Raw genomic sequence first — 13,294 nt, 5'->3', positions numbered from 1 at the left:
AAGCACCTTAGGAAGCACCAATAATAGTGCACTGTAAGTTACTGTACTGCTTAATAATAACTTACTGAAAGCATTGTGTGTGTAGGTACACTCCTTTAGACTATGCTTTGTTGGGAGAACATCAGGAGCTGACCCAGTTTTTATTGGAGCATGGAGCGCTGTCCATCGCTGCCATCCAGGACATTGCTGCCTCATCCATTCAGGCTCTCTATAAGGGCTACAAGGTCAGACGGGCCTTCAGAGAACGCAAGAAGCTGCTCATGAGACATGAACAGTTGCGTAAAGACGCCGCAAAGTAAGACTCGCATAAATGCACATACGTACATGCACATGCGCATCCCTTAAAGTCCCCGTGAAATCGAAATATTCTTGTCTGTGTGTGTTAGTTCATCTGGCACTACAGAGACTTTTGTCCAATCAAATGCTCTCTAAAAAGAGAATTCTCTGTCCCTCCCACAAATACCACCAGCCAACGAATAGCAAAAAAAAAGGACAAGCCCTTCTATATGTCCTGGACCAACTTCCTGTTTCAAGAGGAAGTAGGTCAACACAGGAAAGAAAACTGTGCTCTGTGAGTCTTTAAAAAGATAAGATAAATGGTAAGGTGCAAATATTCTCTTCCCCACAACCCACTGCTGATTGATGTGGCATCAGATTTGTTAGGCTGATCTCAGGCACTCAGCATGGCTGACATGGAATGTTTGCATGAATATAATACATGTTGTTTAATTATGTGTGTTTGCTTAGAAGCAGCTCATCTATCTACCTGCCTGCTGAGGAATATGAGCATCAATTTCTTGCTGTCAATAATGGAAATAGATCAAATAAGAGAGAAAGAGAGAGAGAGAGGGAGAGAGATTCATTTATCCTCCCTCCGTTTCTGTTAATTGGACAATGCTCAGCTGCTCAACAGCTTGACATTTAAAGTCTGTCAGCTCAGAGGATGAATGAATACATGCATACAGATCTTGGAATATGTCCACTCTTATTCAGGGTCTGTGTACACACATTAACGTATTTTATTTAAAATCTCCTTTTAACATGTTTGCGTAGTCTGTTTTCAAACCCTGTATTTTCTCTGTTATTTTGCTCACAATCTAACAATATACGTATTTTTTGCATTTTGCTATGTTAAAACCATGGGGGGTGTGTATAATTTGTAAATGGTATTGCTATTTTGTGACTCATTATTCTCCCATTACTTCAGAGTCCCTTCCTCTGTTAGACAGATAGATAAACTCCTTCCAACACACAGGCTTGTAAATGCATGTTCCTTCATTTCACAAAATATGGCCTGAAACTGTAACAATATGCACAGGTTTTTAAACGAAGGGGAATAACCTTCAGAAAATGTTGATTGCCAACTCCAGGAGCTTTTTTTTTTTTACTGGTCAGTGTATAGTATACAAGGCCATGTACACACTAATCTGTTTAAGTTTGAAAAAATTAAATTTTCAGATTCCTAACATCATCATTATGGAGAGCGTGTTCAAAACGCTTAGTTTTCGTTGGAGGAAAACAGCATTCTAGTGTGGTTGATTAGGGTTGCAAATTCCTCATGAGGGGCAAGCTAGTTTATGAACACATTTTAGTTTGTAGTTATTGATAAAATTATATTTCCTAAAAATTACTGAAAATTATTTGTTTGATATTTTTTTGAAGGAATAGTTAACCGAAAAATGAAAATTCACTCATCACTCACCCTCATTCCATCCCAGATGTGTATGACTTTCTTTCTTCTGCTGAACACAAACAAAAACTTTAAGAAGAATATTTCTGCTCTGTAGATCCTCAGAATGCAAATGAATGGGTACCAAAATTTTGAAGCTCCAAAAGCAAAAAGCATCATAATTTTAATCCATACGACTCCAGTGGTTAAATCTATATCTTCAGAAACGATATGATAGGTGTGGGTAAGAAACAGATCAATAATTAAGTCCTTTTTTGCTGTAAATCTCCATTTTCACTTTCACATTCTTCTTTTGTTTTTGCCGATTCATTTTCTTTGTGCATATCACCACCTACTGGACAGGGAGGACAATTTATAGTAAATTGTCCTTTTGATCTGTTTCTTACCCACACCAATCATATGGTTCTGAAGATATAGATTGGAGTCATATGGATTACTTTTATGCTGCCGTTATGTGCATTTTGGAGCTTCAAAAGTTTGATATCCATTTACTTGCATTGTATGGACCTACAGAGCTGAAATATTCTTTTAAAAATCTTTGTGTTCAGCAGAAGAAAGAAAGTCATGCACATTTGGGATGGCATGAGGGTGAGTGATGAGAATTTTCATTTTTGGGTGAACTATTACTTTAAGCAACAGGGTTAAATGGTTAAGCTTGACAAACTGTTTGCAACTGTATTAGAATGGTCACTGTGGCAACCTACAATATGGTAATGCTATGGTAACAGAATTGATGGCCACCAACAAGCAATAAAATAAACATGAAATACATGATCCAGAACAGTCATCATCAACAGATTAAGTGTGTGTTTATGTCTGTCTTTCTCTAGGAAGAGAGAGGTGGAGCGCAGACGTGAGGCAGAGCAGCAGCTCTCACTGGCTGCAGTCAGAGTGGGAAAACTGTCACTGGATGCGACAGAGCCGAGTGTTGAGGTTAAAGATCCAGTACCGGTTAAAGGGCACAAACACAAGAAAACCTCCATTTCCCATAACAGCCAATCACAGAGCAGGAGAGAAAAACAACATAGAACTGGTTAGTTTATCGCTTCGTTCACACAGCGGCAGAATACAGTTGCCAGACCAGTTATAGAATGCTAAATAAGATTATATTCATACACAGTTCGGTTATGAAACTAGAGTAACAATCACATTTTATATTGTGACTCCCTTAAATTTTTTAGGACTCACATCAGAGAACTCACTCACATTCTCGTCTGTTTCTCCATCAGAGTGTAGAACGAGGGAGGCTCAATCAGCAGAGTCTGCTCTTCCCTCGGTGACCCACGTAAGAACAAAGACGTTTTCAGGTTTACTAGAAGAGGTGTGTGTGATGGAGAAAAGTAGTTCGGACACGTGCGTATCAGTGGAATGCGGATCCGCATATGAGCGCCGATCCCCCGCAGGATCCAGTCGACCAGGCAGTGCCAGACCAGTACACAAAGGGGCCCATGTACCTCCAGGCCACATGGAGACCACCACAACCCCTAAACCAGTGATACACATCAGACCCAGGACTACAGAGGCCCACTCGCTTTCTGAATCAGCCCAGGGCATCTCTGCAGCCCAGACTACATCACAATCCACAGAGACACCTACAGATGGCCATAAGAGATCAGGGTCCAAGGGGAGCAAATCAGCCTCAGGACTCAAACCTGTAGGTACCGAGCAATCCAACATCTCCTACTCGGAAAGAAACTCAGAAAAATGTTCTGCCACTCGACAAAAAGAGAGACGAGCAGGAAGAGAGGTGGAGAAACAGATGGAGAGAGAAAAGAAAAAGCAGTCACGGACTGAGAGAGAAGGAGAGAGGCAGAGTGATGGAGAGAAAGAGAAATGTACAGGGATGGAGAGAGAAAAAGCAAGATGGATGGGGAAAATGAGAAAAAAACAAGAAGACAAAGAGAAGGGAAAGAGGAGAGAGAGCATCCACAGTAAAAACCAGGCAGCCAGTGTGATACAGAGAGCCTGGAGGAGGTACTGATGTCTCTTTATGTCATTCCCTCTTTTCGATTTCAGATTTATGTGCTTTATTGGCATGACAAAAACTGTACTTTTGTATTGCTAAAGTAGTGCAAAACAAATAATGAAGAATAAATGTAAAATTAATGATCAGCAAATGTAACAAATATGAATAAGTTATGATAGTAACTTAAAACAAGAGTTATTGAAATTAACTAAATGTGCCAATAATAGTAGTAAACCTGTATTAGAGCATTAAAACCTGCGACAAGAAAAATGAAAAGATTGTGAAGTGAAATGTGATAGGTCACAAGGAGAGATTACACCAGAAGTATTGGCTTTCCAAAAATATGTTTAATCCATCCGAGGTGCAAAATGTGCAAATAAATAGTGGGAAGAGCAAATAGAAACAAGGTCATTTAAAAACTGTTGGGTACTAAAGCAGTACAATGGAGGCTGGAGTCCTAGGCACTCAAGCAGTGCAAACAACGGTTTCTTCATGTGTTCCAAACACAATCAATCCATGAGCCATTTTGTCTAGCACCTCTAGTGGAGGCAGGCCTATATAAACACAATTTCCCTGCCTCTGCAAACTGGAACTAACCATTTTGTTCAAATTAACCCTCACCTCCCCATTCTTGTACAGAAAGTCACCTTAAATAAGAGTGAGAGATAAAATGAGTTAAAATCACCAATAAATACAATAAATAGGATGGATAACAACTGCACAATACAACCCCAATAAATATTGAAAATGGCTGAGTAAAAAGAGAAATACTGTAAGTCCTTTAAACAGTAAAATTCCATGATGGGAGACTGCTCCACAGGCTCACCACATAAAACCACAGAAATCGGATTTTCTGTTTTTAAATCGTGTGTGTGTGTGTGTGTGTGTGTGTGTGTGTGTGTGTGTGTGTTATATTGGGTTGAGAATCTTAATACTCATATGTTGGCCACATGTACTCATTTGAGCTGTGGCATGGCTTTTTGCCCACCAGCATATCAACACCTCTGAGAGGGAGGTTGCTAGAATAGGCCTCTATTTAATGTGTGTAATAAATAAGTGGGGCTAAAAGTCCATGTGTGCCCTTCTGTGCTTTCTTAATGGCTTCGTTGAAATAATGGGATTCAGTGCGCAGATGCAACAAACCCCTTAAATTAAGAAAACCCTTAGTTATAATTGTATTTTTTTATTATAGGGTATTCTAATCATATAGAACATACACATCTGTAATATTGTATTGCTGCATTTGCAGGTGTATATGTGCTTGTAAAAGTGCAAAATTTGTTTTTCACATTCAGGTCGCGTATTCGTAGTCGTCTTCGTAAGGTACTGTGCAGGGCTGTAAAAGGGGCGGAGCCAAATGAAGTCACTGCCCTGTTGATTCAGCTGTTGTGGGAGTGGCCTGTATCTCATGACCACACCCACCATAAATCTGCTTCTGAAGTTCAGGCTTCTCCCACCAGGAGCAGAGGGAAAAAGAGCTCTGTGCTGCAAAATATCTATGGTGAGTCTTTTAGGGTTAAGTGTGTTAATTAAAGGCACACTACAGAGGATTCTAATTTGTTAGAAATGAACAAAATACCCTTATTGAGGCAGTACATGAAAAAAAATCTTAGTTCAAAACAATGTACAAGTATCTTGCAATCTTGCTCTACCACAGATGTCAATAGATTTAAGAGATCAGAATTCTGTAGTGTACCTTTTAAATATTTCAGTTAAAGGAATAGTTCAAAAATGCTAATTCTCATTTAATTTATTTCTTTCCCTTATGTCTTTGTGAGGAACACAAAGATATTTTGTTAGAGATATGAGGTGTTTTTGTCCATACAAGGCAAGTGAATGGTGACCAAAACTTTGAAGCTCCAAAAAGCACATAAAGGCAGCATAAAGGTAATCCATAAGACTCCAGTGGTTTAATCCATATCTTCAGAAGTGATATGATAGGTGTGGGTGAGAAACAGATCAATATTTAAGTCCTTTGTTACTATAAATTCTCTTCCCTGCCCAGTAGGTGGTGTGCGAAGAATGTGAATCGCCAAAAACAAAAGAAGAATGTGTAGTTTAATAGAAGTAGTTTAATCTATGTCTTCTGAAGCGATCAAATCGATTTTGGATGAGATCAGACCAAAATATAACTCTTTCATAAGCTTGTAATATAAAATATAAACTCTCTTCATAACTTTTTCACTGTACATCTTGCCATTGCAGTCTCTAGGCACAATCATGATTTCAAGCTCGATTACACTTCCCAGCTCTTGACGCATGCGCAGAGCGCTAGATGGTGCTAGGAAGTGTAATCAAGCTTGAAATCAAGAATGCCAGAGAGACTTCTGATGTCAAGATTTATAGTGTAAAAGGAGGAATATTTTGGTCTGTTCTCACCCAAAACCGATTGGATTGCTTCAGAAGACAGATTAAACCACTGAAGTCGTATGTATTACCTTTATGTGCTTTTTGAAACTGGAAAATTTGGTCACCATTTACTTGCATTTTATGGCCTCTAGAGGTGGAATAAAAACAATTACTGACTGAAAATATTCATCCATATTTTTTATCCTTCAAATGCGAATTTGGTTATTTTGTTAGATAAGTCGTGTTCTAAATTAAATTGAGAGCATGAAAAAAATTTGACTATCTTCCAGCTCTGTCCACAGAGGAATAATACAAATTTTTGCATAGATTTTTGCTGATAAAGATAGTTCCAAAAAAAAACAAAAAAACATATGCACTGATTAATCTGTAAAACTGATACATCAGTCTACCTCTAATAACTACACAGTTGCTAGGATGTTCTGGATGGTTGCTAGGGCATTGCTATGGGATAAGGCAGGGGTTCCTGTTTTATAATTGTTTTTACCATATTTCATCCACCGGATGAAAATCATAAGTCTGAATGCTTAGAAAAGTAAGAATACATCTCAATAAATCACACAATTTGAGGTATCATTCATCACAAACAGCGTTGGATGAGTTACATGCCAAAGTTCAGAATGGTGGCTCATGGATTTAGAAAAAAAAAACTTATGTATAAGCAAAAGTAATACAGATACTTGCTTTGCAAACACCACAAATATAATTAATAAAGAGGGGTGTCATGTTTTGTCTGTTCCCACACAAACACAGACTCACTCCTCCCTCCTTTCAAATCAGTTGATAAGACGGAGTTTCGACCTAGTTAACGCAATTGACCTTCACCAGACATGAGCAGGTGATGATGGCTGAGCAGAGTAGAGACACTCTCATTCTCAAACATGCACAAAAGTACACACATGGACTCTTGTTCCCTTCCCCCACCTTCTTGACAGTACCGGCGCTTTGAAAAGTTCATTGCTGTCAGTTGGAATGTCGAGCTGTCTCTTCTTGCTCACACGCAGACCCAACTACCCCCACCACCCTCTCAATCGCTGCCAGATGGACACACGCTCACACACACCTGCACGTTTGATACCAAAGTGTCAAACCTTGTTATTTCAACGACTGTAGTATCAGTTGTGACGTTTATATAGAGATCCATTTGAGTAAAAATATTTGAGAAAAAATGTGCATGTGATTAATTTCAAGGAACAATAACACACTTTTTTTTTTTGGTGTAGGTGGAGCGACGGCCAAAAGAGGGCACTCTCTGCGGGCTGCAGCCCTTAAATCACAAAGCCAACTACTGCTGGACATGTCACTCAAATCAAGCAAACAGCGTGAGTACTCACACACATACACTAAAACAGTGGTTTTGAACTGGTGGCTCGTGACTAAATGCAAATAACAAAATGCAACAAATCATAAGATCATTCATAGTTAATATGATAATTTTGCATATTTTTGGGGCTTTGGAGTTCATGGTATTACTAATAAATTTCATATTTGAATTATAGTACATAGTATAGTATTTAGTTACTTTCAATAAGCAATTTTGGTACTTTGTTGGGCTACCACTTAATTTTCAATGTAAAATCTGGGCCTTGAAGTAAAGCCAGTTGAGAACCACTGCACTATAGTTAAATTGGGCTCAGAGCATCATCAAAATCAGTTTATGTTCTTTGCTGTTGTACTTAACATTTAGATGATGTTGTTTTTTTAATCCCCAGTGAGTGCTGTCGAGTGTGTGAACCTGGTAGACTCTGTGATTCAGGCAAAGCAATACTCTTACCATTTACACCCATCCAGTGCTAGCAACCAAAGCGGACAGAGCAAAACCAAGAACTGAGCTGAAGACTAATTTAATTCACCTCACTGATATAAAAACTCAACCAACAGGCCAAAACACATGCACAAACTCTTTGGATTTCTACAGGAAATACATCTTTCCCTGACCAATGCACAGACAATCTAAGGCAGTGATTGCATGCTGAAGCACTTAAAACTTGTTGGAATGAACATGATGAGGTAGAAGATCTTTATATAAACTACCTTATGTCTGATTGCATGTTGGAGTTATAATAAGAGACAAGTGGGAGAAGAGGCTAAAATGCTCGTGTGGCCAGCATCATCTAGGTTTACGTACAAAATCTGCAGATTCATCTTGGTCATCTTAGAGGTTAGAGGTTAACACCACAAACACAAGAAATATATTAGATAACCTTTCATTCTGTCAATGACAGGCCATATACCTGTCGTAAAGGTGACATACAGCTTACATAAGACCACCTGCATGGGTGACCACAAGAGTGCTAAATACACTACATGTCATACCACAGTTAAACTGCGCCTCTCTACATAACCATCATTTCAGCCTATTTCTTGCTAATATTTAATGCCAAAGATCTATGCATTTCATTCTTATACTCCCACCCTTATTTATTGAATGGGTAGGATTATTAATATTATTATATATACACCTGTAATATCCTGATTTTTTTTTTTATTGAGTTATTTTAAAATATTTTGTTAAAGTGAAGATACCTCAGGTTATATGTTGGGAAAAGACTGTGCAGCATAACCATTCTTGCCAGAGTTGCAGGTTATGTTTCCACAAAGACTTAATATGTCAAAGGGATGTTATTTCAGAACGGCAGGCCAAAATGGCAAAGGCCTATCCTGAGAGTGTAAAGGAATTTGTTTGAATTTGTTTTTTTACAGTAAGATACAAAATAACCTTCTAAAAGGCTTTTAAGTTCCCATTTTATAAATTGTGAAATACTTTTAGAAATGTATTTGTTAAAACTGCAGATGTCAGTTTGTACAAGTTGTCTTTGAGCAAACGTCACATAATTTTACACTCTAGATTTCTGTTGATTTCCAGACAAAAACTATGGGTAATTATGGTTGAGCTATTTTTATGTAAATATACTTTTCCAGGTGCGTCCCAATAAATGTTTTTGTAATAAATATGAAACAAAAAAATGAAACTGAGTTAATCAATTATGACAAGCTTTATTTTACTCATTTTGTAAAAAGAAAAAAAAATTTAGGAGAAACAAAAAAAAAAAAAAAACAAGGGCAATACCTCAAGCAAATCAGTATTGTAAATAATGATCAGCAATTAATAGATTTCTCTCATGCCTATGTTGCCACGGTGACCAGAGAGTGTCACACTGTAGCAGTACAGCAAGTCAGTCAACCACTGCTCTCGAGTCTCTCCACCATAGAAATGCTGTCAAAACAAAGACACAAATGTCAGAGAGTAATTTCAAGGGATAGTTCGCCCAGATATAAAAATTCTAGAAAGTCATACACATCTGGGATAGCATGAGGGTGAGTAAATGATGAGAGAATTTTCATTTTGGGTCAACTGTTCCTTTCAGCTCAAAGTAAAATTTTGACATTGAAAAATGCATTGGGTCAAAGTTCTTATTTGTGTTTGACAAACTTTTCTTCAAACCACCAATTCCTTGTTTCATTACTACAGTACACATAGTGGTTAAGTTCTTGATCAGCACAGTATTTGAATAAGTTTTAACCTTTTTAATCAGGTATTTATGGCATCAATTCAGTATCAAAAGACAAAGGCTACCGTAAAATATGTAATAAAGACTGGTACGATGATTTCAGTAAAGGCTTAAGATAAGGAAGTAATGATGTGGACTAAAGATGTCACAAGTGACCCCATTGTTTACATGGTCTGTTTAGCATGCTTAAAGTTATGTTGCGGTATTGCTAGCAATCATGTGCTCGAAGAATTGTGTGCATTTGATACCGTTAAGTCCTGTATGATGTGTTGCAGTAGTCTTGCGTTGGCCATCATGTGGTTGCGGAGTTGAGTATGCTGAAGGAGTAATGACAGTATCTGTGCCAGTAGGGGGAGCTCTTCCTCACAGAGGTCACAAACACGAAAAGACTGCAACACCAATCGCAGCAACCTTGGTACAGTGCTCAATGCCGCAAAACATGCCTCCCACACTGCATCCCTACAGGAGAGAGACAAAAGCATTTTAGAACACAATTTAATTATTTCTATTGCATTATAAAAAAGATTGGAAGTAATGTGTCAACCCTGTTACTATTATAACACTTTACTTAATATACCTATTCTACAAATCTGGCAAAATGACATCAGGAAGTGAACAGTGCATGAACAAGTAAATGCGTATTTTTATCACTTTATGTTATGCTTTGTTGTTATATTTGTAATGGTAGAAAAAGTTATCATCATCAACCCATTACCATGATTTTGTATATTAAACTATACAAAAAAAGTTATTATATTACCTATAAGCAACTTGCACTTTAGTGACCTTTAGTGCAAGTAATGGTTCATTAAGCTTTACAAATCAACCTCGTTACCTTTTTAAAAGCACAGTGATATCCATATACAGTTGAAGTCAGAAGTTTACATACACTAAGGTTGAAGTCATTAAAACTAATTTTTTTAACTACTCCACAGATTTCATATTAGCAAACTATAGATTTGGCAAGTCATTTATGACATCTATTTTGTGCATGACAAGTAATTTTTCCAACCATTGTTTACAGACAGATTGTTTCACTTTTAATTGACTATATCACAATTCCAGTGGGTCAAAAGTTTACATACACTAAAGTTAACTGTGCCTTTAAGCAGCTTGGAAAATTCTAGGAAATTATGTCAACCCTTTGGGCAATTAGCATCTGCTAGGCTAACTGGAGTCAATTGGAGGTGTACCTGTGGATGTAATTTTAAGGCCTACCTTCAAACTCAGTGCCTCTTTGCTTGACATCATGGGAAAATCAAAAGAAATCAGCCAAGACCTCAGAAGAAAAATTGTAGACCTCCACAAGTCTGGTTCATCCTTAGGGGCAATTTCCAAACACCTGAAGGTACCACGTTCATTTGTACAAACAACAGTACGCAAGTATAAACACCATGGGACCACGCAGCCATCATACCGCTCAGAAGAAGACACATTCTGTCTCCTAGAGATGAACATAATTTGGTGCAAAAAGTGCAAATCAATCCCAGAACAACAGCAAGGGCCTTGTGAAGAAGCTGGAGGAAACAGGTAGAGATGTATCTATATCCACAGTAAAACGAGTCCTATATCCACATAACCTGAAAGGCTGCTCAGCAAGGAAGAAACCACTGCGCCAAAACCACCATAAAGCTAGACTACAGTTTGCAAATGCACACGGGGACAAAGATCTTACTTTTTGGAGAAATGTCCTCTGGTCTGATGAAACAAAAATTGAACTGTTTGGCCATAATGACCATTGTTATGTTTGTAGGAAATTTGTTTGTAGGAGACTTGCAAGCTGAAGAACATCATCCCAACCATGAAGCATGGGGGTGGCAGCATCATGTTGTGGGGGTGCTTTGCTGCAGGAGGGGCTGGTGCGCTTCACAAAATAGATGGCGTCATGAGGAAGGAAAATTATGTGGATATACTGAAGCAACATCAAGACATCAGCCAGGAAGTTAATGCTTGGTCGCAAATGGGTCTTCCAAATGGACAATGACCAAGCAAACCTCCAAAGTTGTGGCAAAATGGCTTAAAGACAACAAAGTCAAGGTAATGGAGTGGCCATCACAAAGCCCTGACTTCAATCCAATAGAAAATTTGTGGGCAGAATTGAAAAAGTTACATCTGACTCAGTTACATCAGTTCTGTCTGGAGGAATGGGCCAAAATTCCAGCAACTTATTGTGAGAAGCTTGTGGAAGGCTACCCAAAACGTTTGACCCAAGTTAAACAATTTAAAGGCAATGCTACCAAATACTAACAAATTGTATGTAAACTTCTGACCCACTGGGAATGATGAAAGAAAGAAAAGCTGAAAAAAACTCACTCTCATCTATTATTATGACATATCACATTCTTAAAATAGTGATTCTAACTGACCTAAGACAGGGAATGATTACATGTCAGGAATTGTGAAAAACTGAGTTTAAATGTATTTGGCTAAGGTGTATGTAAACGTCTGACTTCAACTGTACATACTGAATTAACTTGGCTTGAGATGACAATGCAATTTTCTAGCACTTAAGGACATTCTTTGACTGATAGAATGTTAATATCTTAAGGAAATTTACAGAAAAGGCACCCAAAAATGACTTGCTACATGGACACAGCCTTTATATAATAAGGTATAAATAAACTCAGGGTTTTTTTGCACACTTTGTGTTACAGAAGTGTTACTCTATGCAAATATTTATTACAGTATGTGGGGTGAATGCATGCTTGTGAGCACACCTCTTGCGGGCGCTCTGCTCCAGTTGCAGCAACAGATTGAGCATGCTCAGGCAACAGTCAGACAGGAAGTGGAGCAGTGTGTCGCTGGGTAGGATGTTGAGATCCAGTAACCGGGGAACGCACCTTAAAACGGCAGCACACACACAGTCTGGCACCACTACGAGTCCACACTAAGAGATGGAAAGAGTCACAACACACACTCTAATCCCCACTCATATAGTACACCAGATTTCTATAGTCGAGTGAGTTTAAACAAAACTTTACTCAGTCAGATAAATATATGGTCACTCACCAGGTTCTTAATGATGGCATTCTGTATTACATCAAAACACTGTGCATGAGAGCCCAGAGTCTCCAGGCAATGACACACCTCCTACAAAGAAAGTGCGATCATGTTTTTTTTTTTTTTTTTAAATGGAACACGTAAATTAGTAAAGGAATAGTTCAACTAAAAATGACATCTGTGTCATCATTTACTCAGTGAAAAACAAAGTCATATACTGGTCCATTAAATGACAATGAATTGAGTTCTTTTCAGAAGCTTCAGAAGACTTGGAATGTAGCTAAAAAGTTGCATGGACTGCTTATATGATACTTTTGTGGTGCTTTTGCGTCCTTTTTTAATTTTGTACCTCTCTGATTTTTACAAAGTCAGACTAACAGACCTACCTGTAGATAATGTGACTGTAGTGGATTCTTCCGGCATGTATATAAATTAATCGGACCGCAATTGGATTTGCCGTTGTGCGCATGCATGCTCCGAAAGACAGGTGACACACAACATGGACTTAACCCGGAATTATTTTATGTCCTTCCTTCAAATATTTGATTACTCATTGTGTCAAATATACTTAAGAAACAGTCTTCAACTGTTTGTCTGACTACGCAAAAACCCACTGTAACTCAATTATAACTGAAAAAGTTTCTTACTCAAAGCTTCAGAATGAAGCTTTGTATGAATTACTAATTGTAATTGCATGGACAAGAACGACCAGAACATTCTTCAAAATTTCTCCTTTTATACTAACCAGATGAAAGTCAT

General features: G+C 38.0%; 2 protein-coding genes across 8 annotated transcripts in view; one reads left to right on the top strand and one right to left on the bottom strand.

Annotated features, from left to right (window-relative positions):
- invs (inversin) overlaps window positions 1-8,978 on the top strand; it is a 43,738-nt gene extending 34,760 nt beyond the window's left edge. For all 6 annotated transcript variants that reach the window (XM_051718949.1, XM_051718950.1, XM_051718945.1 and 3 more), the window contains 6 exons: window positions 86-295; window positions 2,521-2,723; window positions 2,920-3,664; window positions 4,952-5,157; window positions 7,247-7,345; window positions 7,736-8,978. In XM_051718949.1, coding sequence (XP_051574909.1) covers window positions 86-295; window positions 2,521-2,723; window positions 2,920-3,664; window positions 4,952-5,157; window positions 7,247-7,345; window positions 7,736-7,854 — 1,582 coding nt within the window. In that variant the 3' untranslated portion in view covers window positions 7,855-8,978. The remainder of the gene's footprint in view (window positions 1-85; window positions 296-2,520; window positions 2,724-2,919; window positions 3,665-4,951; window positions 5,158-7,246; window positions 7,346-7,735) is intronic.
- A 24-nt stretch (window positions 8,979-9,002) lies between these two features.
- tex10 (testis expressed 10) overlaps window positions 9,003-13,294 on the bottom strand; it is a 33,275-nt gene continuing 28,983 nt past the window's right edge. For both annotated transcript variants that reach the window (XM_051718952.1, XM_051718953.1), the window contains exons 13-16: window positions 12,545-12,625; window positions 12,253-12,422; window positions 9,784-9,994; window positions 9,003-9,240 (exon numbers count right to left, since the gene is read on the bottom strand). In XM_051718952.1, coding sequence (XP_051574912.1) covers window positions 9,130-9,240; window positions 9,784-9,994; window positions 12,253-12,422; window positions 12,545-12,625 — 573 coding nt within the window. In that variant the 3' untranslated portion in view covers window positions 9,003-9,129. The remainder of the gene's footprint in view (window positions 9,241-9,783; window positions 9,995-12,252; window positions 12,423-12,544; window positions 12,626-13,294) is intronic.

Source organism: Myxocyprinus asiaticus, chromosome 15 (genome assembly GCF_019703515.2).
Source record: "Myxocyprinus asiaticus isolate MX2 ecotype Aquarium Trade chromosome 15, UBuf_Myxa_2, whole genome shotgun sequence".
Taxonomy (NCBI): domain Eukaryota; kingdom Metazoa; phylum Chordata; class Actinopteri; order Cypriniformes; family Catostomidae; genus Myxocyprinus; species Myxocyprinus asiaticus.
The sequence above is the reverse complement of the archived record's forward strand: the minus strand, read 5'-3'. Positions and strand labels throughout refer to the sequence as shown.